Source organism: Neurospora tetraspora (assembly GCF_033439725.1).
Source record: "Neurospora tetraspora strain CBS 560.94 chromosome Unknown B0H65scaffold_4, whole genome shotgun sequence".
NCBI lineage: Eukaryota > Fungi > Ascomycota > Sordariomycetes > Sordariales > Sordariaceae > Neurospora > Neurospora tetraspora.
In genome coordinates, this window is record NW_026944386.1 from 708,669 (window position 1) to 734,057 (window position 25,389).

Genomic DNA, 25,389 nt, shown 5'->3' on the forward strand with positions numbered 1-25,389 from the left:
TTGTTGTTTTCTCGTAGATAGTACATTTCTAGAATGAAGAAGCAGTCGATGTTGACCGCATTTGTCCATTTATGAACTTCATGTATAAACCAGTCATCAACTTGAAGCGGCCGGATTTGTAATGGAGTCATTCATGTTGCTACAAAGGAAGGCGTACCTGAGATGTTCAGGTCAGTCAGTTGGCGTCCGAACGGACATCATGAGAAATCATGGAAGCGGCGTTGATAGGTGATAACTACTTTCGGGACTCGGGAAATGAAGGCAAGAGCATTGCAGGTAATTGGAAAAAAAAAAATATTCAAGGATGCAATCCAGGGCACTCATCATCATCATCACCAGTAGCAGCAGCAGCATGACATTCATCGGCACCCCAGCTGGGTACCAAGAAGACAAAGTCAGCACGCAAAAGCCTCAAAGTTTCCAACACACATATTTGGATGTTGGTATGTTCCCAACACCCAAGACAGGAAACAAGGAAAATCTCCTAACAACACTCACCGACGCTTACCTACCTATATCCTAGGAGACCAAACCACCCCGAGCCCTTCACTTCACCTCCAGTCCCGGTCTCAGTCCCAATTCATTCTTCACCTCGCCAAAGCCATCGAGCCTCCCTCTGTCGAGCCCAGCCTCCATCAAGTCTCCATTAAGAAATTCACTCACCGACAATCCACCGTGCTTGCGGGAATATTCAGAGACAAGTGATCATCATCAACACGCACTCGATCTGCAAAAAGTGCACTCGGAAGAGCCAGCCGCCTGCGGCCTAAATGGCGGGCTGGAGATCTAGATCTCTGTCAGTCAGCGATCGGAGAAAGGACCGACGAGAGGTTCATGTTTGAAGCGAAGGAAGGCAAAGGCTCTGCTGACATGAAAATAGAAGGCAGGTGGGTTTTCGGTTCCTGTCATAAGTACATGGTTGAATTTGACGAAGAAATGAAGGCAAGAGCACGTTGACGCTGTCCGGCCGGAAGAAATTTAAAAACAAAAATCAAGGAAGTATCGAGGACACTCATCATCATCATCTACGACACATTCATCGGAACCCCAGCTACGTACCGATACGACGAAACCAGTAAAAAGGCTCAAGGCTTCGAACACGGGTGCGTATTGGTAGAGGTATATTTATATTTCCAACACCTATCCACCTTTGAGACAGGAAACCAGGAAAATGTCTTATGAACACCTACTTACCGACGCTTACATCCTAGACTCGAAAACCAACCCACCTTAAACCACCCCGAACCGGCAAGCTTCACCTCCAGTCCCCTTCCCCCGAAGTCACTATCGCATCGAATTCGAGCCTCCATCAGGCAGGCAGGCATTCACGCCAACCCAGTGCATCGATCCCGATCCGCACCAGCAAAGAATCCCGCCCAAAATGTGCTTTAAGATAATCGAAACCTTCCCCTGCTCGACGCCTGGCTGCAAAGAAGAGAGCATGGAAGACCGATACTCCAGAGGCGACATGTGCGAGGAGGTGGTGCGCTTTCAACAGAATTCTGTCGTTCAACGCGCGATCGATTGGTATTGGGGCAAATGCGGGAAGGTTCGGACACAAGTGCTCGTCATCAACACGCACTCGTATTGCGCATATTGCACTTGGATCCGAAATATGTAGTGATTAGTAGTAGGGACAATGTAATATTATTGGAGGCGATGGGATGAATGGTTGCTACTGCTGGGAGGAAAAGTTTTGAGGAAGACTAGTGTAGGTTGGGTATGGGAGTTAATTGAGGCTGCTGGATTTACCAGAGGCAGTCTTAGTATCGCCATTTATGTCCTTTTCAAACTGTTATCTATCGGATTCACAACTTACACGTATGCTCTTCATGGAATTGAAGTTGACACAGCTCGGAAGGGCCACCATCCGGCCTCGATAATAAATTTCTTCTCTTCGCTTGCAGTAGTCAAGAGTCCAACCCAGGCTTGAAAACTCTACTAGAACAGTCAGAGTTCGGAGAGATCACAACTGGAGGACTTGCGTGCGCTGAGAAAAGTCATTGAAAGCTAGAGGTACCTACCTCCATTACATTCACGACGAAGTCTACCCAGCGAGGCCATCACTACCTTACCTTTTATACAATATCTATCCAACCTGCCCAAAACAATCCAGACCGCTTCGGCGACGGAACCCGCCGCCACGACGAGAGATGGTTCATGTCTGAAGCCAAGGCAGGCAAATGTCTTGGCATAAAACAAAAGGAAGGAGGGTTTTTGGTTCCTTCACAAGGTTGAATGTGACGAGCAAATGAAGGCAAGAGCATTTGTCGGCCGAAAAAAAAAAAAGAAAAAAAAAAGAAAAAAAAAAAAAGTCAAGGATGTATCCAGGATACTCATCATCATTAGCATCATCCGCATTAGATTCGTCAACACTTTAGCTACAGTACCAAGAGGAAAACGCCAGCGGAAAAGGTCAGCGTTTCCAACACGGCCACGTATTAGTGTATTCATATTCCCAATACCTACCGTAGACGTACCTCCAAGAAAGACAGGAAATAGGAAATAATATCCTGCAAGTACCTACTCACCAACGCTTACATTCAACCTAGAAAACCAGATCACCCCAAACCACTCCAAACCCTCAAGCTTCAGCTCCAATCTGAAGCAAAGATATGCCGCAGTTGAACGTTGATGTGATCTCGTCGTTACACGAATGGCGGGGTCTTTTCTTCTTCTTCTTCTACTACCATGTCATGTGTTGATTAATCTTTTCATCATTCTCATCGCCATCTTTCACGGGCAGAGTAAAATGTACATCACATCGATCAAGTTGATTATACTTGAAAGCATTTAGGTGGATCTCCACGTCACGCAAACCATGACCCGATCGATATATGATCATTGTCACCAAGGATACTCATCAGCTTTACACTGCGTGTGTTAACTAGCGTGTTGTGCATGCGCGTCTTAAACCCTTGAAGAAGAAGAAGACCCTAAGCAACAGACCCTCTACGGCTGGCTCTACGAGAGCAACATCGCCTCATTCATGCAAATGGAAGGCAGCTACCTAGCCGGGCATGGATATAGCTTCCAAAGGATACAAAGGAGTTCATGTCCATGTCGGTCTCAATGGTACTTGTAGCATGTTAGAGGTGCTATATAGACAAAGTCGGAGTGTCTGCCATCATAGACTGTTACACTCCCCGTCTTGAGACCTCTCTCTCTCTCTATGTATTCTGACCAACAGCGTGGAGACGATAGCTCAAACCCCTATGCACAAAAGTGATCGTGGACGTGACTACATATACCGCAGAAGCAGTCACTTGGGACATGCAGAAGGTGGTATAACCACCGACCGACTTTACACGTTCACAAGCCACAAAGCGAGGTATGTCTGAGGCGGCGCCGGCTTTGCATCTCGGCGGCACAGGGTGGCGTAGTCTCGGTACTACGACTCGGGACTCCGGAAGACGGGAATAGCTTCATATTAAGATGGTAGCTAATATTCATCGATGTTATTTGTAGAGCACAAGACCCTTGAGTGTCGTACAACTTAAGCTTACTAGGAAGGAGCCTTACCTCACTTACTTACCCGTACCAGAAATTCAGTACAATTCTATTTGCCATCAGACACCAAATAGTAACGAAGGTGGTTTAAGAGGTAGTTTCGGACTAGCCCCACCACACACTGACATAACTGACACGAGTTGGCGATCAGGTAAGATATGAAACGTGGTTTTGGGCTTTCACACTAGTAGAAGATCTCGGGAGCAGCCATCTTCAAAACATGGAGTTGTTGTTGTTGTGGCGTTATCCCAAGTAGGATAGCGTACGCAGCGTGGCTGTATCTAGTTGGTTCCATATAGCCGTGCTGCTGCTGGCTTGCTTGAAACTGGGTTGTTGTCTTCTGAAGATGCCGCAAGGCTCAGGTCAGATCAGGTCATTGATGGGCGGCACTAGAAGGCGAGAGAAATGTCTGGTAGAAATCCGAGGCGCGATAGCCGATGATGATGAGACGCAACATTTGGCGGACTGTGGGGGATATGACGGAACCAAGAGAAAAAGGGTTGGTCCAAAGTTTCAAGGTTCGACCTAGATGATCCTGCGGCGCGGCAACGGCAAAGGAGCGAAAACGGCAGCGAGCGGCGGCAGCGGCGGCGGGATCGGATCGGAGTCGGAGGGTTGTAAGAAGGGTGTCTGGGTGTTTGAATCCGAATCTGCCCATCTTGATTTATGGCGTGAAGCCAGCGGCATGTTGCAAATGCCGTAGCCATTGAGGTGCGGTACCTCTATTGTATTGAGAGCACCGCACTGATACTGATTGAATGGTGCGGAGGGCTCTGTCTGAAATTTTTTCATGCGAACATGATTCACTTTCTTCACTACCCCATCCATGGTGATTTGATTGATTGCCTGTTTGTCGCTTGACTCGGCAACATGCCTCACACTTGTAAGAGACAGAGAGCCAGAGCGAGGGAGGGAGGCCGGGCCCGCGACGGAACCAGCAAACTCGTTCAAAGCGGGGTTGGGAAACTATGACAGAGTGAAAAAGAAGGCGTGACGGCTCCCAGCATGGCTTGTGTGATATCGTGATGCTGTTGTGTCTAATTTGCTTCCTTCCCAAAGCAGTGCCGGGCAGCAAAGGTGTGTATGTGGTCACCCTTGCGGTTATCTGGACTCTTGTTGCTTGACTGATTGCCCCGTTCTCCTTTTCTGTTTCTCTTGTCATCATGTCTGTAACGACACATCTCATCCAAACCTAACCTAATATCAGTGAGAGTGGTCTTGACTTCCATCATGATGGGCTGAATGGGTCTGTTGTTGTTGTTGTTGTTGTTGTTGTTGTTGTTGTTGTTGTTGTTGTTGTTGTTGTTGTTGTTGTTGTTGTTGTTGTTGTTGTTATTGCTGTAACAAAACCATATGACTCGCGGGGCGTGTAGCAGAATGTTGGATTCGCCGGGCGCTCAGGTGGCCGTGTTTAGGCTCGACTGTGACAACTCACCTGGCAGTAGTATGTTTGACGAACAAGCACTGCCCACCGAGCGGCGGCAGCAGCAAGCACTAGACTTAGGGATAGGTTTCATTGTGAATTGTTTATGCGTTTCAACGCGACGCTGGTTCCCTGTGGAAAGGCACATCCAAAAAAGGCTGGGTGTGGTGGCACCGGTCACGGCCTCCAAACAGTCTTCTGATATGCATCTTTTAGGACAAGGCAAGTCGACGCCGCCAACGGAGGACGGGGCCCATCTCGAGATACCGGTAACCTTCGATCGATGCACCTCCCATTGTCCATCATCAATCGTTTCCTGGGTCCTGGTCACTTGGCGCCATCATCATCGTGCATGTTATCGTCGCCGACCACGGTCCCGTTGTCCATGCTCCATGGAGAATGAATGGTGTATCGCATTGCAGCAACCCGTGAGTTGTAAGCGAGGAGAGCGTGTTCAGCATGAGCTGGACCTTGGCGAGTGAGGACCTTCAGCTTTGGGCAGTAAGATGGTGAAATGGTCGCCGAAATGGGAATGCCATGGAAACAGTGAAAAGTGGAGGTGCCCATTCAGTGGTAGCTGCCGTAACCGGTGTTTTATTGTACCCCCCAGCTGAGGCCAGCGATCCCTATCTTATCTTCTGCAACCAAGTCCCGTGACCGGAAACGTCCTGTATGTACGGTACCTCTACTGCCCGAAAAATACGTGCCGTCCCTGTTTCTTTTCCTGCAACAACAAGTCATTTCAGCGTCATGCCACTTATAGAGTCTTGGCGTTAGAGTTGGCCAAAACAAGTTCCTTCTTCCGGACCACATTCTCTTTCACATTGTGGCTCCTCATGAAGAACTTTTCTCCGTCGACCGAAACCTCCAAGCAAAACAGAGGACGACCAACCTCGGAGATCTCAGACAACACGGCCCAACGAGACAAAACAAAAGACAAAAAGGTTTCGAAATTCATTCACCCAAAAGTTCAAAAGGCCCCGCGGACCGGTTTGGGTTTAGCCAAGTATGTCCGCCACATGGACGTTGCTGGGATTACGATCCGCTTGAATGGACAGCCCTGTCTTTTCTCCTATTTGGTACCGAATTGGATCCAGCGCCATCCACAGGGCCAGCCAGGCACACATCCAGGTACATCCATGCTTGGGGGTCGTGAATCCGAGATTGCCATCCTTCAGAACGGCACACGCAACTTTTTTACTTTTTTACTCGCCGTGTTCGGATATTGGGATGGGATATTGGCAGTGTGGGAGCCGGAGTGGGTGACTACAGAAAGTGGGAAAGTGGTGGCATCATAAGTACCTACGTTCATGCCTTCTCTCACTTTCCACCCCCATGGGCCCCATGGAATGAACGGATCGCCCGATGTCGCTTACGGTCCCGTTGATGACTACTACAAGAAACAACCACCCACGACAGTCACCACGGCTCACGCTTGTTTCCAATCTTTGGCCGGACATTACAGGTGTGCAGTAGATGCTACCCAAAGGATGCGGACGATCAATGAACAGGATGATGATCTGGCACTTGCAATCTGGCATTGCCCGGTTTGTTTGAGGTGTTCCTTTCAGAATGATCAACTGAGTTCCTGATTCATCACACAAAGATTTGTTCTTACGAAGCATTGCAACACCACCATCACGGACGCGAAACCAGCCCAGCCGTAAACCATGTCCGAACCACACCCACATCCCACATGCCCATGTCGAAAATCAAGAAAAAAAAAAAAGGAACAAAAGAACAATCACGGGTCGAAGCCTACTGGATACGGAATATGGGGCCGCCGCCCGCCGAGGCCCCGGTCTATGACATATCTAAAAACGAAAACCTGGGACCTGGACATGAGAAGCGAACCGAATTCCCCGGCCGGGGACCTGAACGATAGATGATACCGGTGGTGTGGTGCCCGGGACGGGCGGCGGATCCTCCGTTAAGTCCTTCCAAGACCACCAGTCCCTGTTCCTTGGACTTTGTTGGTTCACGAGGCCTGATGAGACTGACGCTTTTGTGATGCTTCATGCTTGAGTAATTTCATCTTGCATGTTCTATCGTCTCTTATCCCTCAGCTATATGGAGTAAGTGTATGTAGTCTACTCAGGTGAGTGAGTACGTACCTAGCCTGCGCTGCGTATCGTATATGTATGTAATCCGCAAAATACGAACACACCTCTCTCCTGGAGTCACTGCTCGAAAGCAAACCTGATAAAGTGTTTCTATAGTGGTCGGGTACTCGCTCCATACAGAAACACTCTTACACAGCGTGTGTGCACAAACTCCAATTCTGCTGGGCGGCGGCCGCCTCACTCGGTGGTGACCATGTTGTCATATCATGTCATGTCAGCTCAGCTCAGCGACGTTTATTAGCCAAGCAAAACACAGCCCAGCAATTCGCTGTACATCCATATCAACATCGAACATAGGTACTCTTCGGATGCGGCCCGATCGAGTAACTCGAAGAACGGCAAATGAGTGGGGATCTTCCCCGGGACTTACGGGGCTTTTACACGTGGTGAGTAAAGAATGAATTTGACCTAACGATCTTTAACCGTCTGTTTTACACGATACGATACGATGCCTGTGTTGTGCTGTGCTGTGCTGTGTTGTTCTTCCACTCACAAATGAAACGCCCCCTGAATCCGTCATGACGGGTTTCATACCCTCGGTGAAAAAGGTCCTCGAAAGGTGAGCGAATGGATTGCCAAGACTTTGCAGATCCACTTCCACGCAGCTGGGTGAGTGGATACCGGTGTGGGGCCCGGGCTCATCTTTTGGTGGGCCTTTTGGTCACTGATGGACCTTGACCCAGCTGTGCTGACTGAGCTGAAAGGAAGGCGAGCGCGGAGCATCGGACATGAATAACTTTTGGTTCTTGAAGAAGAAAAAGAAAAGAAAGTGATTTGAGTTTCTTGGGTTCCAAGATTTCTTCTCATCCACACATCACCATCCTCCCACTCGACGACCACCCTCTAGGCAAATCTTGCGAGCTGCATCTATTCTTTTCTTTTCCTCCCACTGCGTTTCTAAGCTGGAGGTCCAGTGCTGCTGATAAAGCTGCGCCGCCACTTCTTCCGCGAGATCCTCACAATCTCCTCCGTTCTACACACATGGAGTTGAGGATTTCTCATGGACCCCCCCTCCAACGATCATAGCCGTTAAACATCATCACGGAATTTACTCCGTCCATCGATACCATTATGTACACCAAAGGTAATGTACATGAACCGCACTAGTCCAATACATACGAACTATTACACACGCAAACCCCGTATCAGTGCAGCAATGATCCTCTCATTCTATGTACGGTATAGCGTCGGGTATAACCATCCAGTCCACTACAGTATGTATCGTGAACCACTCGAAAAAGAAGTTCCACTCCGCTGCATCTCTTGATTGAACCACCAGGTACCACTCACCCACAACCATCAATGCATGCACTTGATGCACTTTCATGCGCTTCCCGCCTCCGAAAAAAAATTTTTTTTTTTTTTTTTCGAATTTTTCTTCCAGGGTTTGTTTCTCGGCAAAAAGCCGTTCGACTTGTCGAGTCAATTGCTCAAACGCTCACCGCAGATGGACGAACCATGCCTACTATACCTGAAGGTGAGAGGTCCGGAAGAGCGGAAGAGCGGAAGTGGAAGAGGCGGCGACGACCGTGGTGAATGCAGATAGATGCAGGAGTGAGAAAGTTCATCCCAAACACGCCAAGACTTTGATGGCAGGCAATTCACCGTCGGTTTTGTGAAGGGGAGACCAACGAACGGCAAACCAAACATCCGTTCGTTGATCTCGTGATGATCTTGCAGATGGAATCGAATTGAGAGTTGGTTCAATTGGGAGGGAGGTTTGCAGCATGGCGGTTTTACAACATCAATGTTTACCCCTGCGTTCGCTAGCAATTCGACTATCGACATAATCATCCTGCCCTGAATGGGAAGGGTTGAAAGGGTAAAAAGGTCGGTGATATAAGACGTCAATCGACGAACCGCCATGAAACAATCAATCGACAATGCTGCTTTCAGGGCCACGTGAAGAATGAAAGCAGCGATATTGCCCATCCGTCCGTCTTTATCACCTGGACGGTTCGGATGCTGGCTAGGGCTTCAAGTTCCAGCGGTGACAGACAGTCGGCATAATTCCGCACATTGTCTTGCACTTGCACCTGATGTTCGCCTCATTGTTACCTTGTCATTTCTTTCGGGCTTGTCAGTCTCGTCAGGGTCCATTAACCAGCATTACACGACAAAACACCACGGGCTTCTGGGGAGAAACTAACTTTCCGGTGATCTCCATCGTTAAGATCGGCTACAATACAATAGTGCTGGGCATCGGTCCGTCGGTCACTACGGCACGGAGCTTCCGCGCCGTGAGCATGAGCATGAATGATTGCCGTCAGGTTCCGCTGTAAAATACACTTACAAACGTACTTGCGCTGCGTTACTACGGGGTGACCGTTCGGGGGCCGGGGGCCGGGGGCCGGGGACTGCAAAACCGGGGGTCGGGTGGAAACCGGATGAAAGTCGGTCTTATTTAACGGCTTTAACGGCCGGCTGAAGTATTCCTTTGACGTTTGACGACGTTTACGGGGATATGGACGCCTTGTTATTACCATCTTCATGAATCTTCTGCATCGAATTCTCATAAAAGCAATGAAGCATTTATCCAGGTCACCAAGGGAGAGCAACAACAACAACTTATTACACAGTACAAGTACTTACATCCTCTTGATATTCCATCGAACGGCGAATACCGAAATCGAAAAGCCGAGAGCGACTGTTGTTACACAGATCTTCGAATGATCGACCAAACGGTTCCAACACTCGAAACAAATACCACAGTGAACGCTTTCGGCTGTTTTCCCTTCCTTCCTTCCACGTTTTGTTCTCTTCCCTCTCGCACTGCGTATGTAAAAATAGGGCAAGGCGAAGCAGGGCTGTTACAAACCTACATACGGATTTCAGCCAACGCAGCAAGGCAGGGCAGGGCAGCCTTGGATCGGATCCAACAGCCGCGTGAGCTACACGACCGAGACGACGGAGTAGGAAGGTCGTAAGGTGGCCATCTATACCTAACGCAGTGCAAGTGGCTGGGATTAGGAACAACTACGTATCGGCATCCAAACATATGGAAATCCAGGCAACCAACCACTCTCGAACCACCAAGGGAATGCGTTTGTGATATGCTTGCAACTCTCGATGCACTCATGAAGTGATTTCTACAGAGATCCCCGTTCTTGGCGACTCTGCAGCGGCAAATGGAATTCTACACCACCACACATAAGGTCGGGTGCAGGGCAGCGGCTCGACAAGTGGTGGTGACCGTGGTAGTCGAGGTGGTTTTTCGTTCACCGCTAGACTGCAATGCTGGCTACAACAGTGAACTGCAACGCTTGTAACGCCTTGTAACCTTACGCTGCACAGGGGCCTGAGAGGCAAGGGTCGACAGCCCTGCAACTAGAGGACTTCGAGGATGGTATTGGTAGGTTCGTGAGGCTCGTGAGGCAGCTTTTGCAGACGGCAGATGGTAGGTGAGGCTCCCTCCCTCCATATCGATGAGCGGTCGAAGTTTCGAACTCAATGCGGATGTGGTGGGATGGATGGCGAAAAGTTGATGATGTTCAGGGACACGATACGATCCACACGGGCTGAGAAACAGGTACGGGATGTCCCGAACTTTTCCAGTTTCCAGGGCAGTTTACAGTTTTTCGCCTCGTTCGTCAGCTCAGCTGCCATCGTCTCACGCGCGGAATATGTATCTCAACAAGGTAAGTTCCCCGAGATTTCGAAGTCGTGGAAGGTTTCCAAGGCTTCGATACAAATGTCGCCACCGGCCCGGGTCGTCTTCCCGGCGGCGAGCGGCGATGGTATGGACCGTACTTGCCTAGAGGTACGCTATGGTAAACTCTGTAAGTTACAAACCGTAAGTCTGATACGTATCTGTGTGTGTAAGTGCCAAGACACCATACCATACCGAAACCGGCACCACAAATGGTTAGGTACCGGGTCAAGGTCAAGTCTTCGACCTCGGACGCTGGTGAGGCGTCACAAAAGTGAAGAGAAGTTGAGATGAAGTGCCTGAGCCTCTGAGCCGTGGGCCTCTGAGGTGAGACGTCAAGCTGGATGTCTCGCCCGCAGTTCTGGTCCTGGATGTCTGTGTTCCCGGTTTGGGCAAAGCGTACCTGTGACAAAACGTGACGGGATGTGAGGAAAAGTTGGGGGACACTGGGGGGAACTTGGGGGAAACCAACGAACGAGCCTCTCGGAGTTGGATCCGCTTGCTGTGAGGCGTCACAGCTCACAGGCGTTCTCAGGGCTTCAGGGCTTCAGGGCTTCAGGGCGAAGTTGTATTGGTACAGCATTGGTTACCTAGTTTGGCGTTGGCGTTGAGGATTGGGAATTGGGGGGTGTTTGAATTGTGATGCTGTTCATGACTCTCGCAGTCGCGCGCACAGTCAGGACAGTCAGGACAGCCCCAAATATTACCGGTGTCTTCCCTGTCAAGCTATCAGGGCTGTCCCTAGGCTGTTCGGGGTTGTTCATCATCAAATCGTTGTCGGTATGCACGGCACCAGAAAGGCAGGCATCAAAGCGCAACACCTCCCGTTCTCCGTCCCCGTCTTTCCCCAGGCTCGCCATCGCCAGCCCCGGCTGTGGTGATGATGTGGCTCGCCGAAAGAAAAATCTGCGACAAGACAACGCAGAGCAGCAGAAGCGATCGGTTAAAAAGGGAGGGATGGATGCGGCGGCAACCTGACCGAGTCCATCAGACGACGCTTGCACACCGCAAAACAGCAAGCAATGCAGTGGTGTTGGATCGCGTCGCTGTGGGTGTGTTGGGTTGTTCTGCTGCATAACGGTGCTGGCAGGTGGCTAGTGTCGTAGGGAGCTGGGGTATGGGGGACCAGGGGGTTTTATAGGCTCGTCATCGACGACCATGTTGAGGAAAAGGGATTCAAGAGACAACTGGTGTTGAGCATGCCTGATGCCGCGGTTGCCCTTGATATTGGATTTGTTCAATCCCATTGTCGTTGTTGTGGTCGTGTTAAACGTTGGTGCATCCGCCGCTGCAGGTGATGTGCTCGTCGGGTTTTACATGACCCGTCGTCTCGTCTTTACAAACAGGAACAAAACTGACAAGAAATGTGCTTTGTTTTTGCATGAATTCTGACACTGCCCGACATTGCCAGCCGCTTCGCAGCTTACAGGCAGAATGTCAAGGCAAGCATCAAGGTAAGGCAAGGTAAGGCGGCGCGCACTGACGGGTAGGCCAGGCACCGATCCGCCGTTATAACTCCGTTAACAATTTCACAGAGTCTCCATGGTCGCCTCGCCTGAAAATGGACTCGCCTCGGCCGGGAACGAAGCGGTCCACTCTCCCATTCAGCGCCCACTGGACGAGTGGACGCTGGGATACAAGGGGTTGTTGTTTCTTTTTGCCAGGGGCCCGGGGAAAGAGCAAAGGTACCTGAATGACTTGAGGCAAGGGCGAAAGAGGGTTGGGGGGTGTGTCTGTAACGATGGTCCAAGCCCACTTCTTACAGCTGTGTAATGTTTCTTTCACTGCAAGTGCAAGCCCCAGCACACCTCAGCAGCCACCACACCTTAACAACAACAGGCATGGCTGTTAACATGTCAGTGCACACTCCATTCATTCCATTTGCTAAGGGAGGGCCGTAGGTGCATGCACATCTGCCAGACGTGCGAGACTCGCCAGTGCACCCGACCGCAGATGAGATGAGATGGCTGTACGCTAGAGTGGGTGCGTGGGAGTGGATGGGCTCCTTGATGCGCTGGATGCGAAGCGTGCTGGTGCCCGTGGCCCGTGGGTCAATCAATGTATGGTCATGGTATGGTCATGACACCGCAAGGAACCAATGGCAGATGACTGAGGGCGCAAAACACGCGGACGACCCGACCACACACCTTTTTGACCCTCAAAACCCTGGATGGAAAAGCAATGGATAAGACGAAAAATGGCTGGCCGCTCACGGTCACGGTCACGGATGGGAAAGAGGCGGATGCAGTGGCCCTTTGTATCTTTCACTTCATTCAACTCAATCAACCCCTGGCGGCCCCACACCCTCCTCCACTCCGTTGCCGCATCGGTCTCTACGTCGCCGTTTGGGACCCGGCATCGTGTTCCATGTCAGGGCAGTCTGGTTCCATCCAGGTGGATGGTACCTTTCAACCCCCCTGCAACACTCTCGTTCTGTGTAAGCTCTCGTAATATTACATAGTACATTGAGGTTCCATTGGATCCATCCTTGTACACACACCCCTTCTTTGGATCCTCCCGCCCTTTCTTTCCACTTTTACTCTTTACTGCTGTTTCCATTTCCTCGACGTCCACTACACTTACTTCCATATTCTCTCTCGTCTGCACTGCTCTGCTTAATTTTCTGTTTGCTCGTTCTCCATTCTTGACTTTTCCACACAAGTCAAACCAAACCAAAACCCAAACCAAACCATCCCTCGTCCCAACCTCTATAAGGAGAAGTAGGGGATACGAGACGGGAAACCAACAACAACCTCCACCACGCCGTCACCAACATAGACAGACCTTCCACTTGATTCCACTTTCACCCTAATTCACCCTTAAACAACCACACGGCCCTCAACGACTACAACCGACGTTCGAAATACCAAACACTGGTGTGTAATCTGTGGCAAGACACCGCCTCTTCTCGCCCAAGCACGTCCCAACCAAGGCCCCAGGTCACCGGCTTCTCTTATAAGCTGCCCTCCTCGGCCAACACCACCACCGACAGTACCTCCGTCTCGGTTCTTGTTTAACCTTGGTTGCGCTTTCGTGTCCCAACCCATCCCTGCTTGCTACTGCAATCACCCATACACACACCGTATACACGACACACAACCTCTCTCTCTTGGACACTCAAGTCTTCGAGGACGCCGATTGCTGCCGAGTGCCCAAACCACCACAACAGCAACCACAAGACTTTCTGTCGGTAAGCGGCTTGTTCTCTTCGCTTTGCTACATGGCCGTCATATTACACAAGCACACACAGGCCCAGGGTCTTCTCATTCCTTCATCCTTGGTCCAGTCGCTCCCTGCAGTGTCCCCCAAAGACCAGCTTCCCTACCACAAGACACAAGGGCCGCCACGGCTGCAGTCCATGCCCCTTTCCGCCTTTCCGCAGGCACTGAGTCCTTTTCCCCATCCATCCCTTCGTTGCCTTGTTTGCACTTTTCTCGCATGCAGCAGCCTTTTGGTGATACACATTGCTAACATGCATGCCACGAACAAAGGTCTTGGTCGCACTCATAACTGGTCCACTCGCCCTACCCATTTCCCCGGGTTTCTCTGGACTCTTGCTCCTCACCGATCTTTCCACTATAATTTCATCCGTCGTCGCTCACGTAGCTTGGCTCCAGTAATACCCTCAAGACAACTTCAACATGGGCGAACAAGGCGCAGGCAGTGGCTTCGAGAGCCACTTGTCTACTCACAGGCGACAGGACTCCACGGCCGAGGAGCCCCTACCGACAGAGACCGTCCCCGAGACGCGCAACCCACCCCAACAGTCCGAGCAGGAAGATCAGATCATGCAAGAGTTCGACAGAGTATCGAGGGAGCTGGTCACAGATGGAGGAGAGAGCACGGCTTCGACACCGGCCGCAGAGACGGCACCCAGGCTATCCAGGAATTCGTCGACTAGTTCCAACCGGCAAAGCACAAGCGAATACTTCACCGCCCATGCCAGGGATCGCAGGCCCTCACCGCTCTCTCGCAGCTCCAGTGTACCAATCGCCCCCAAGCCCCTCGAACCCCCAGTTACCCGCGCAACACTCAGCGAACTCGACGTCAGCAAGATAATACACAACCCCAAGCTGCGCCATGACATCAACTTCGACCCTGAACTACACTTCCGACCCAACCTGGACGGCGAAAAGGGAAAGAGGAAGCAGGAGAAGGCAAATCAGTTCTGGAACATGTTGATGGAGCAGCTAATACAATTCGTCATGGATCGGGAGGGCTTCTACGCGAGATATGGGACAGACGACAACTGGTGCCTGCCAGCACTCCTCAAGGCCGCTCGGGAGATCATTGAGACGTTGGTACCACAACGGGACCGCGATCTTTTGAACGATGGATTGAACGTGGAACTTCTGATGCAGCAGTTTCACCGGGGCGTTGCAGATCTGGAGAAGTTGGCGGCCTGGCTATCCGGTGTTCTCAAGCTACACTGTGCACCGATGCGCGATGAGTGGGTAGACGAGATGTACAATGAGCTCAGCAACGGGAATCGGAACAACGATATGGGCGAGCTGGTCAAGGGAATGAGGAACCTGCTTAGTGTGCTGGAGGCCATGAAGTTGGACGTCGCCAACCACCAGATCAGATGCCTTCGCCCTGTCTTGATCGAGGATACAGTCCACTTTGAGCAGCGTTTCTTTATCAAGAAGATTCAAGCGAGGAAACTCAGCATCGCTGCCGCCAAGGAGTGGTACCGCAACGCCGAGACTGCCGCCTCCATTGCCTACGCCAACACACCCAGCCCTCATGCTCAAGCATTCGGCGAGACCGGCACTTTCTTCGAGGCCCTCACACATCTCGTTCTGCCGTCCACCTCTACCAATAACGTACCCAATACCTTCCTCTTCGACGAGGAGCGCATCCTCAAGCTCAGGTCAGATATGTACGACAGCATCTGCCTCGAGATTTGCATGCGCAAGTATGAGGACTACGACAGCCTTTCGAGGCAGTTTTCCTCTGGAGTACCTGCTTACCTCTCTGAGGATAACGGCCGTACACTAAGTACCCGCTCGTCCGCCGAGTTCAACTTCTCCCGTCCCTCCAGTCTAACTTTTAGCGATCGCAACTCCCTGTCATCAACTGCTTCTTCTCCCCGCAGCTCCGTCATCTTCACACCCACTACCGGTTCTTGCACCCCTGCTCCTCAGGACTCTGCCGAATCCCGCCGAAAGGCACAGGATCTCTACTCGTCTCTTCTCGCCCTCCTCCACACCGCCCCACCCGCCAGCCGTCCCGACTACAGGTGGAAGAACCTCGCCGGCGCGATGGCCCTTCAGATCCTGCGCTTCGTCAACCACCCCCAGGCGTCGTTGGCCGAGCTCGAGGCCAACCTCGTCCGCGTACTAGGCGACCCCACATGTGAGGTCTTCCGGGAGGTCGAGGCGGAGTTCCAGCAAAAGTTGCTAGGCGAAGTGGCGGTCAAGGTCAAGGAGTTTAGGAATCTCTCTGGCGTTGGCCTCTTCTCGCGCGCAACTGGTGGAAGGATCCAGACCCCTGGCACTAGGGCGTGGAATGCCGGTGGAGCTGGCGATCACCTTCGCACCCCTGGAGCCAGCAAGGTGATGGGTATCCAGAGCCTTGGTGGCAGTGAGTCTACAACGACTGCTTCGTCTTCGTCGAGTTCATCCAGCACAAGGGACCCCCGCGAGGAGGCCGGTGTTGAGGACATGGCGACGCGGGTTGCCCACTTTGGCATTCTCCACTGGAGGGTGTGGGCGCAGTTGGCGTATGTGGGCGATGTCGAAAGTGAGTTGGAAAGTGCGGAGCTGATGGCTCAGATGCAGGCTCAGGGGTCGGCGTATGCTGAGCAGTTTGCCGCGGCGGCTGCGGCTGCCAATGTCGGGAGGATATGAGTTGGTGTGGCCGAAGTGAAAGAGGACACCGAGAGAGAAGAAAAAGAGAGAAGCACTCATTGCCTTTCTTAAGAAACGAATAGGCGGCAGTGGCAGTTGCAGGACTGACTGCTGCTAGCTTTGAAGCTTTTCGTTTTGTTGCTAATGCTCTTTTAATCCTCGTCATCGTTTTGCATTGTTGTGGGTTGGGGGAGAAGAGGATGATGGTTTCTATACCGTCTGTGTCACTCGTCCCCCCCTTCCACCATTTTCCTTTTACTACTACACTACTATTACTACTTGCTGTCCTCACGGGTTTTTCTTTTATCTACTACTACTACTACGGTTGGGGTTGGTTTGTGCCTGGTTTTGGTCTGGTCTGGTCTGGTCTGGTCGGCTTGGTTTGGCTTTTTGTTGTTGCTGTTGCTTGCACTGGTTTAGCTTGCTTGCTTGCTGGGTGCTTGGGTTTGCGCGCGTTTGGTGTTACAGTTGAGAAAGAAAGGTTGTTTTTGCGCAAAGTATGTGTCCCTGGCAGAGAGAGAGTCAAACAAGAAGTTTTTACTACTACTCGGAAATACCCCCCCCCCCCCCCCCCCCCCGGTTTTTTACTCATTTTATTTTTTGTTCTATGTCTTTTTAACTACACTATCAAAACCGGGTCACCTCGTTCGCTTTATTATCATACGATACTCATATCTACTCTACCTAACTCTACCTACCTTAACCTCTTTAACTACTACTCTACTGCTACTACTGCTACTATTACAAACGTTGGTTCGGTATTTTACCATTTTTTATAAACTTGTTATTGTCGTGTGTCGTGTGCGTCGTGCTAGTGTTGGTACTGGATACAGAAAGAGTTTTTAATGGGATCATGTCACATTCGGTCTAGAGCTCTTTACTAGAAGAGATATAGAGACCTTGTTTTTATTTAGAGGAGGAACCAAAAGGATGAGAGCAGTTCGCACTTGCTGGGGTATACACGAATGGACACACAACAGACAGACAGTCAGACACAAGACAGAAGACACAACAGGCGCGCGCCAAGGGGGAAAGGAAAGGGAGGAAAAGCAAGCGAGCGAGCGAGCAATTATTGACGTTTGGCGTTTTCTGGTGACGGGAAAGGAAGGGACGTGCGTGTGTGGTCACTCAACCGCCTTCATTATCCATTTCTCTTAGACTACGAGTTTGGAGATGGAGGTAGTCTGATGACTGTTGACTGGTGCTGTGGGAGAATAGGGAGGCGTTACTTACATCGCTTGCTTTAGTTACGCTAGTTGGTTATATCATTGGTTGTCTCTACCTCTCTCTCTTCCTCTGCCTTTCTAACTCTGCCTTTCTACCTCTGCCTTTACTTCTCTGTGCCTCAGCCATTGGTTGTCCTTGGTACCTCTATGCCACTGTCGTTGACATGATTGCTATTGGATTGTTGGGACTTCCATGAGTGTTTTGACTCCCTGCCCGTACAATTAACCTGGTTTCCGCTTGTACTGTACCGCTGGGCTGGGTGCTCTTGCCTTCCACAGGGGCAGTGTTTGGTCGTCTGTGCCCGGGCCTCCTCCGGTGTGTGTCAGTTGTTCTTTCCTTTTTATGTCGCTTTCCATCCTGCAACTTGCTTGAAAATAGGTAGGTAACTTCCACGTCGACCCACCTCGGGGCTGTCTTGCAGTTACAACCATTGTCTATCTATCGTTAGAGGTAGCTGCTTTAGTTCTTTGTATATGTTTGTGCCTTTAACGCATCTGGTGTTTCTTTTGACACCAGACAGGCGTTTTTCTGTTGCACGCCGGAAACTATTCGGGCAGTCAGTCATAGCAGCTTTTAAAATCAAACCGCGCCTCTCTGCAACATCTTTCTTGCCTTGATCTTGAATGTGTGCGCGTCTCATGCCCTGCCCTTTTTTGCAGGCGAAACTTCAAACTACCTACGAAAGTAGCTACACAGTTAAATATCGTGAGAAGTTACCCAAGGTGTCAGTCAGTCAATCCCCCCCAAGACGACGCTTCCAACCAATGCTTCTTATAAAAAATTTTGTCCTTCTCTCCGAGCGCTATCCATGGCTGCTAGCTCTCATCACTTCATTCTTTCTTTCCGAACAACCGAAGTCCCATCGCGTGCGTCTAACACCACCTCTACACTACCTACTACTTAATCACTTGAGGTGTTCCCGCCGCCAAGGTGCAAGCCCTTTTTCGGTATTCCAGCTGCTCCGTCTTGGCAGTACGAGTGCGTGTTGATGGACACCCCTTCCATGCGTCTGTACGTTTTTTTTTTTTTTTTTTGCAACTGCCCCCACGACCAAAACCACTCGTTACGACGTTACGGAGGACCTCCTCGCACGCCACTTCTCTCCTCTGGACATATGCTCGGTCTTCGATGCTCCCGTCTCTTTTTGCGCAGCCGGGGGTGGAGAGCAGGGGAAGGTAAGGTATCGATTACCGTAAAGCACATTTTATGGAAGCAGGATCTTTTAATCCTTTACTGGCGCGCTTCTTCACTGGTGCGGGTGCGGATAGGTTGAGGTTGGTTTTATCGGTCGGTGAGTGCGGTGGATGAATGGATGGGATGCCCGATCAAGGGACTGGAGGTCCGATTCCCGTCGTAGCTTGAGGGAAGACTACGTAGGTAGGCCGTGACGGGAATGAACTGGGGCTAAAACATGTATCCAGATCTAACTCGTGGCATTGAGTGTCTGAGACAACCAACATAGAGACTGGAGTCTAGCAGACTGACTGCTCTTTTCTCCGGCAGGCAGACACGGGGAAATCACGCTTGAATTGTCTACGGATGCCGGAATCACTCGAGCCTATACACACAAAAATCTGGTGAGTGAGATCTCAAACAGTAAGGAGACAGAGAAAGAGAGGGATGGAGAGAGAGACACGAGGGGCCACTTGCTTTATGTGTTCTAGACTTGGACTTTTGTGAGTGCAGAGTGATAAAGTCAAGGGAAGTAAAGCGGTTATTGACTCATTACTTCCCGTTCAATGGTGGTCAGGGAAGTTCATAGTCTGGGATCACCAACCGTAGTGCCTTGAAGAGAACAGAGCTAGAGGAAAGAACATCCACGAGCAATAATAGAGCATGTGAACAGCCTTATTTCGGTCTTCCATTATTTACCGCGCTGAAAGTGACAGTAGCAGACATGACTGGAATAAGTCGTCAAAGGGGAGTAGGAGAGGAGAAAGGATAGGACGAAGAGTTGCAGTAGATATGACCATAGCACAGAACCACATCCATCTTGCGAACACCTCATTCCACTAACGACTAGGCATCAGGAGTCTTCATGTTACCATTCTCTCTGCTATTTGGTATCCGAACGAAGGGATATGGCGCGGTGATTGTTTAGGACATGCCGCCCAAGTCAGATGAAGTATCCACGATATTGATGGCCCAGCCATAGCTTCCTTCTCTTGCCGTGAAGAACCACAAAGAATTCTGGATCCCCCTCAGCTTGGCTAACAACCAGACGGTATCTACCTTGTGACCGAACTCAACCCAGCAAGCCAGATGGAAGAGCGATGGCGGCGAGAGCAGCCTAGAATCGTCATCTTAAATGTCGGCTAGGCGGAACCCAGTTGATGGCATGTGATCCGACCAGCCATATCGCAGCCACGATGAGCCCATATCCCTTCTTGCACTGCCGAGTCTCGTCCTGTCGCCCAGAACAGTGGGTAAACCAGTAATCCACAGCTCAGGCCCCATATCGGTGAACTGACGGAGTCCAACAACGTTTTCATGGGCGCCTATTGCTCCAAGTCCCACAAAGACCCTGTCGATCTCGCCTTGCTGAGTGAGAGTGATTGGCCGGGTAGGCCAAGTTCCGGGCGTCGATAGTCGCAAAGTGTCGGTGTCCCTGAGGTTGCCTCATCTTGGCCTCCCTTTTGTCCTCCTTCTCCTGATTGTCGCCCTGATATTTCCTCCTAGTATTCCCTTCAAGTCCGCAGCACTTGGTGTTCCCCCTCCCGGAAACGGTCGATCCTCATGTTGTCGGGACTGTCACGTTCTCCGGAATCCTTCAATTCATTTTCTCCTTTTGGTTAAATCCAGTATGAACATGTCCTCCACCAACTCCAATATTGTGATTAAAACGGCGCAAGTGCATATGGACGTCTGGCGCTAAACATTATATAAACGTGTATGCGTGTCGAGATGATAAGGGAAGGTGGATTTAGTTGCCAACAAGCATGGAGAACTATTCAGCACGCCACGTTAGATGTCGGTTCTAGAACATAGTAGGGCCATGTGGAACAGGGAAACATACCGCCATGAGGACACAACATATGCTAACATACGGACTCAACCGCTCGCCTATCCTCGCGCACTTCCAGAAGATGCCCATCAAGCTGTTCAGTTTAATGTCAGCATGTCGTCCCGTTCAGCAGTCCCTCTATATCTCTTATCTCTCGTGCTATCGTCGAGAGCAGAGAACCAAGAGCCATGGCTAAAAAGGGGGAGGGCCAAGCGCAACTCACCCATCCTTGTTCCGGTCGAGGATCGCGGGGAAGATCTGATGTACGTGTGTCGAAGTGCAGACAAGGAGGATGATGACTAGGAGGAGGGATTGGAAGTTGAAGAGCGCGGTCTGCGAGAAGGGAGGTGGTTAGCGTCGAGGTGACGGGATGCGAGGTGATGCGCCAGGAGGGTTGACTGATGACGTTGCGGGTGACTTACCATGGTGGGCGCTTGGTATTCCGGGGACGGATTGATGAAAATCTGGTAGGGGTTTCTCGTCGAGTGTAGATGTGTATAGAGTCTCCGTGTCGTCGCTCGTGGGAATTGCGTGTGAAAATGCCGTCGTGAACTTGGTGGTTACGTAGGTGTAGTCAGCCAGTTGTGGAAGGCCAGGGTGTCATAGCTCCTTCCACAGCTTCCAGGGCAAAAGAGGCCCGCGAGGCTGCGAAATTCCACACTGAACTTTCAGCGCTGTTAGGGGGTGCCGCTCAGCACCCCACGCCCCCGGGGCGCGCACAGCTTCAGCTCCCGTCCTCGCTCTTGGATGAGGCTGGATCCTGATTGGTCATTGGACCCCATACCGCCTTGTGGAGCCACTGTTACACAAGGCAGGCAGGGGTTCCTGGCGCCGTTGGGGGGGCCTTGGGGGCCTTTCTAAGTTTCCACTTGGCATTTCGGAGCCTCATTGTTTATCGATTGTTCATCATCCATCGTCATCGTTTTCAACTTGGAACTTGTCCTCCAACGAGACGCCAAACTCGGGACATATGCGGCCGGGCTGAATGCTCTTCCAAGCCAACTAAACAACCATCTTCCAGTCTACCATAATCAACGTCTCGACCGCGCGTCGCATAGTCGCCAAAGCATTTGCGCTCCTCCACCACTTTAACGCGACAAGGCTGATCGAGCTCTCGACCCCGCGCAGCTTGAAGCTTCAAAGCCCATCAATCTTCGACTTAAACTTCTGCGCCCACCCAACAACTCAGATCTTGGTCGCTTCGAAACCGGATCTACCTCCACGTATCGTATCGCATCGTACAAACCCCCCGACCGCGACCGCGACCGCAATACTCAACCACCTCCATCCACCTCAACTTCTCTCATCACCACATCACCACATCACCACCCTCACGCCGGGCCTCAAGCTCACCACCACCCGCCCATCATGGAACCCCGCGCCCGCGCCGGCAAAAATGTCGGCAAAATGAACTTTAACCACAACGAACGTACGTCGCGCCTCCTTTCTCTCCGCCCATTTCAACTTCCCCCTCAGCTTCCAATCTCCCCACCACCTATCTCCAGCTTGCCCATCCTTCATCCATCCCCCATCCCCCATCCCCCATCCCCTATCACCACCAATCACTAACAAAAACCCGTCCCCCCTTCAACAGTAGCCCAACTCCTCTACGGCCACGGCGACCTCAAAACGCCGCTCCCCGAAACCGTGCGCGTGCTCGACGAGCTCATAACCGATTTCATCCAAGGCGTCGGCTTCGAAGCCACGCGCGCCGCCCATCATGCGGGCCGACAAAAAGTCAAGTTTGAAGATTTCGAGTTCGCCATGCGTCGCAACCCGCGATTCATGGGCAAGATCCAGGAGGTATTCGAAAAAAAGAAGGAGATTGAGGCGGCGCGCAAGAACTTTAATATTGAGGATCAGCTGATGAAGGATGCTGATAAGGAGGAGAAGGAGAAGGAGAAGAAGGGTGGGGATAAAGAGAAGGGTGATAAGGAAAAGGGAGGTGGGGAGAGGGGGGAGAAGACGGCAGAAAAGGGGGAGAAGGGCGGGCCGGGATCATCAAGTGTGTCCGGGTCGGTGTCGGGGACCAAGAGGAAGAGACAGCAGAGTGACATGTTGGAGGATGAGGAGTTGGATGAGTTGGATGATGATTTGGATGCTGAGGCGGATATTACTGGGACGGCGGCGAAGAGGAGGTAGGATCTTCTTGGGTGGAAGCGTCGTTGATTATATTTCGTTTTTTTTTGGGGGGGGGGGGGGGGGGGGGGGGGGTCCGGATTTTGGCGGAGTTGTTGGTCCGCTGGATGACCTGAGGAAAGACGGCTGAGGACGGCATGGGCATTATTTCGTTTTGATAATATGCATAGCGAGGCGTTAAGGAATGGATATGGTTAGGTGGTCAAACATCGATGGGGGTTATTGCCATGAACGGGCTATAAGTTTAGGGGGAGTTCTATTATACTCTAGACACAACACCTTCTTTTTACAACAGTATTGGTATCAACATTACTCTTCATACCAGTCCTTCCTTCGTTAACCTTCTTTCTCTCGATCCTTAGGAGAGTGCCCAGGACCTATTTCCCCTTCCCGGTTTCCCGTTTCTTTCCCTTCCCCTTCCCCTTCCCCTTCCCCTTCCCCTTCCCCTTCTCCCCTCCACCAACCCCATCAAAAACCCCAATCTCCCCTCCCCCCGGCAACGTCCCCTCAGGCACCACAACCTCCAACCCCTCCAACACCCCCTTCGTCATCTCCCACTCCTTGCCCGCACTAATCCTAGCCATCCTCATCTCCGGGCCAATAACCATATTCTTCTTCCCCTCCCTGACCTCCCCCTCCCCCCTCCCCCTCCCCCTTCCCTGCTCCCTCTCCCTCTCCCTCGCCCTCGCCCTCTCCCTCTCCCTCTCCTCATCCTTCTTCTTCGCAACAAGATTCCACTCCCCAACCTGCCTCATCAAATCCTCCATCGCCTTCCCCGTCGCTTTCAAGATCGCCACCGCCGGGTCTTTATACGGTCCAGAACCCACCAGACTGGTGAACAGACACCCGATAAAGTGCTTCTTGTCCTTGTCGTCCGGAGAAGCGGAAGAAGGACGCGGCGGGATGAGTAGTGCCGTGCCGACTAAGCTGCGCTGGTGCTTGGTTAAAGCGTTTTTGCGGGCTTGGATGGGGTCGATGGACTCCTCCAAGTCTTCTTGGTCTTGGGAGGAGGGGTAGAGATCGGTTTGTGAGGTGGTGGTGGTGGTGGTGGGGATGGATAAGCACTGCGCTTTGTATCTGCGGTAGGCTCGGGGATAGTGAGTGTGTAAGATCTTGTAAGTTGCGGGGCTTAAGTTGTCTTGGGCGCTGCAGGCGAGGATGAGGAGGGTGCCGGGGGGAGGGGAGGACAAGAGGTTGGTGTTGGCGTGGGGGGTGAGGGTGAGGCGGTGGGTGATGAGGGGTGGTGGTGAGGGTGGTTGTGGTTGTTCTGTTGGTGTTGTTGCTTGTGGGGTTTCTTGAGGGTTTTCGTTTGCTGATGTTGTTGTTGCTTGTTCTGGTGCTGATGTCGTCTTCGTCTTCGCCTTTGGTTCTGCTTCTCCTGCTTCTTCTCCTGCTTCTCTTTTATCATCCTTTGTCTCCGTCCCCGTCACACCACCCGGCGACGACGACAACAACCTCAAAGACCTCATCATCACTCTCCCGCCATCGACGATCAGATCACTCCCCACCTTCCAACCCTCTTCATGTCCCAACGCACTCGGACCAAACTTGCGACCACTCCTTAGACTGAGCGTGACATACGATGCCCCTGGGCCCTTCCCTTCGACCCTTCCCACCACCACTGGTCCAGCTTTCTCGGAATTCACTTTCCCATCACCACCTTCCAGCAGCCCTTTACTTTCCTGAGCCTGCTGAGTCTGCTGCTGACTCTGCTCACTCTTCTCTGTTCTACTTCCAGCAGCACCAGCAAGAAATCTCTCACGGGATTTACTAATGGCCCGTAACCTCCGAATCCTAAAACCCCCATCACCACCACCACCCTCACCCCCGCCACCGTCAGCACCGGCCCCGACGCCAAAGTCCGTTGACTTGGTGTGCTTCAACCCCGTCTTCCCGTCTTCCTGTGCCCGTCCCTGTCGCGGGTCGCAATTTGATCCATCATCACCGCTCTCCGCTTTCCCTTTCCCCCCTGCTGCTATCTCCGAAACTTCAAAGGGATGTGTATCCGTCAGTAGGGGATGTGTCCGGGCTAATATCGCCTGCTTCTGCTGATGTCGGTGCTGTTGTTGTCCCCGAGTTTCAGTTTGTTTTTCCTGCTGTTGTTGCTGCTGCTGTCGCTGCTGTTGCCGTTGCTGTTGCTGTTGCTGTTGCCCCTCGCTTCCTACCGCCTGTTGTCGGTACTCCCCATGTTGTTGGTGCCGATTCTCCTGCTGCTGCCCCTTCTGCCCCCTAATAGTATGCACCCCATCAATCTGTCTCTTAATCTCCTCCCTGATCCGCCTCTCCACCTGCCGTCGCAATGCACCCTTCCTGGGACCAAGACCACGACCGGGACCTGTTGCACTCTGACTGTGCTGCCGTAATGGCACAATCCTTCCAACAGGAAATTTTGATGTTGACCTCTCGCGGATGATGAGGCCGATTGGGGGGTTGAAGAGGCGGAGGTGGGTTGTTGGTCTCAT

At 51.6% G+C, this 25,389-nt stretch overlaps 6 protein-coding genes across 6 annotated transcripts; 3 read left to right on the forward strand and 3 right to left on the reverse strand.

Moving 5' to 3' along the window:
- Positions 1-8,387: 8,387 nt before the first annotated feature.
- On the reverse strand, positions 8,388-9,390 carry B0H65DRAFT_464237 (uncharacterized protein). Its single transcript, XM_062826751.1, has 2 exons — positions 9,207-9,390; positions 8,388-9,124 (listed from the first exon to the last, which is right to left on the reverse strand). The coding sequence occupies exon 2, from the start codon at positions 8,986-8,988 to the stop codon at positions 8,479-8,481; it is 510 nt and encodes a 169-aa protein (XP_062681333.1). The 5' UTR covers positions 8,989-9,124; positions 9,207-9,390; the 3' UTR covers positions 8,388-8,478.
- Positions 9,391-13,933: 4,543 nt separating this feature from the next.
- On the forward strand, positions 13,934-16,657 carry B0H65DRAFT_183671 (T-complex protein 11-domain-containing protein). Its single transcript, XM_062821537.1, has one exon. The coding sequence runs from the start codon at positions 14,347-14,349 to the stop codon at positions 16,555-16,557; it is 2,211 nt and encodes a 736-aa protein (XP_062681334.1). The 5' UTR covers positions 13,934-14,346; the 3' UTR covers positions 16,558-16,657.
- B0H65DRAFT_183667 (uncharacterized protein) lies at positions 16,658-17,671 on the forward strand. Its single transcript, XM_062821536.1, has one exon. It carries the CDS (start codon positions 16,758-16,760, stop codon positions 17,334-17,336), a length of 579 nt encoding a protein of 192 aa, XP_062681335.1. The 5' UTR covers positions 16,658-16,757; the 3' UTR covers positions 17,337-17,671.
- A 3,126-nt stretch (positions 17,672-20,797) lies between these two features.
- Positions 20,798-21,121, reverse strand: B0H65DRAFT_395293 (uncharacterized protein; the record flags this gene model as incomplete). Its single annotated transcript, XM_062823764.1, has 2 exons — positions 20,798-20,882; positions 21,012-21,121. Coding segments are annotated over 2 exons (195 nt in total), but the record flags the coding sequence as incomplete, so codon positions are not given.
- Positions 21,122-21,684: 563 nt separating this feature from the next.
- Positions 21,685-22,977, forward strand: B0H65DRAFT_588480 (transcription initiation factor IID). The gene is made up of 2 exons (XM_062831006.1): positions 21,685-22,217; positions 22,383-22,977. The coding sequence occupies exons 1-2, from the start codon at positions 22,157-22,159 to the stop codon at positions 22,928-22,930; spliced, it is 609 nt and encodes a 202-aa protein (XP_062681337.1). The 5' UTR covers positions 21,685-22,156; the 3' UTR covers positions 22,931-22,977.
- A 26-nt stretch (positions 22,978-23,003) lies between these two features.
- B0H65DRAFT_573046 (uncharacterized protein) lies at positions 23,004-25,389 on the reverse strand (the record flags this gene model as incomplete). The annotated part of the gene is made up of 2 exons (XM_062830531.1): positions 23,004-23,562; positions 23,656-25,389. The coding sequence occupies 2 exons, from the start codon at positions 25,387-25,389 to the stop codon at positions 23,305-23,307; spliced, it is 1,992 nt and encodes a 663-aa protein (XP_062681338.1). The 3' UTR covers positions 23,004-23,304.

Coding starts and splice junctions, on each gene's coding strand:
- B0H65DRAFT_464237 (XM_062826751.1), bottom strand. CDS start 8,988: ATGGGCAATATCGCTGCTTTCATTCTTCACGTGGCCCTGAAAGCAGCA.
- B0H65DRAFT_183671 (XM_062821537.1), top strand. CDS start 14,347: ATGGGCGAACAAGGCGCAGGCAGTGGCTTCGAGAGCCACTTGTCTACT.
- B0H65DRAFT_183667 (XM_062821536.1), top strand. CDS start 16,758: ATGATGGTTTCTATACCGTCTGTGTCACTCGTCCCCCCCTTCCACCAT.
- B0H65DRAFT_588480 (XM_062831006.1), top strand. CDS start 22,157: ATGGAACCCCGCGCCCGCGCCGGCAAAAATGTCGGCAAAATGAACTTT. Junction 22,218..22,382: donor GAACTTTAACCACAACGAAC/GTACGTCGCGCC, acceptor CCCCTTCAACAG/TAGCCCAACTCCTCTACGGC.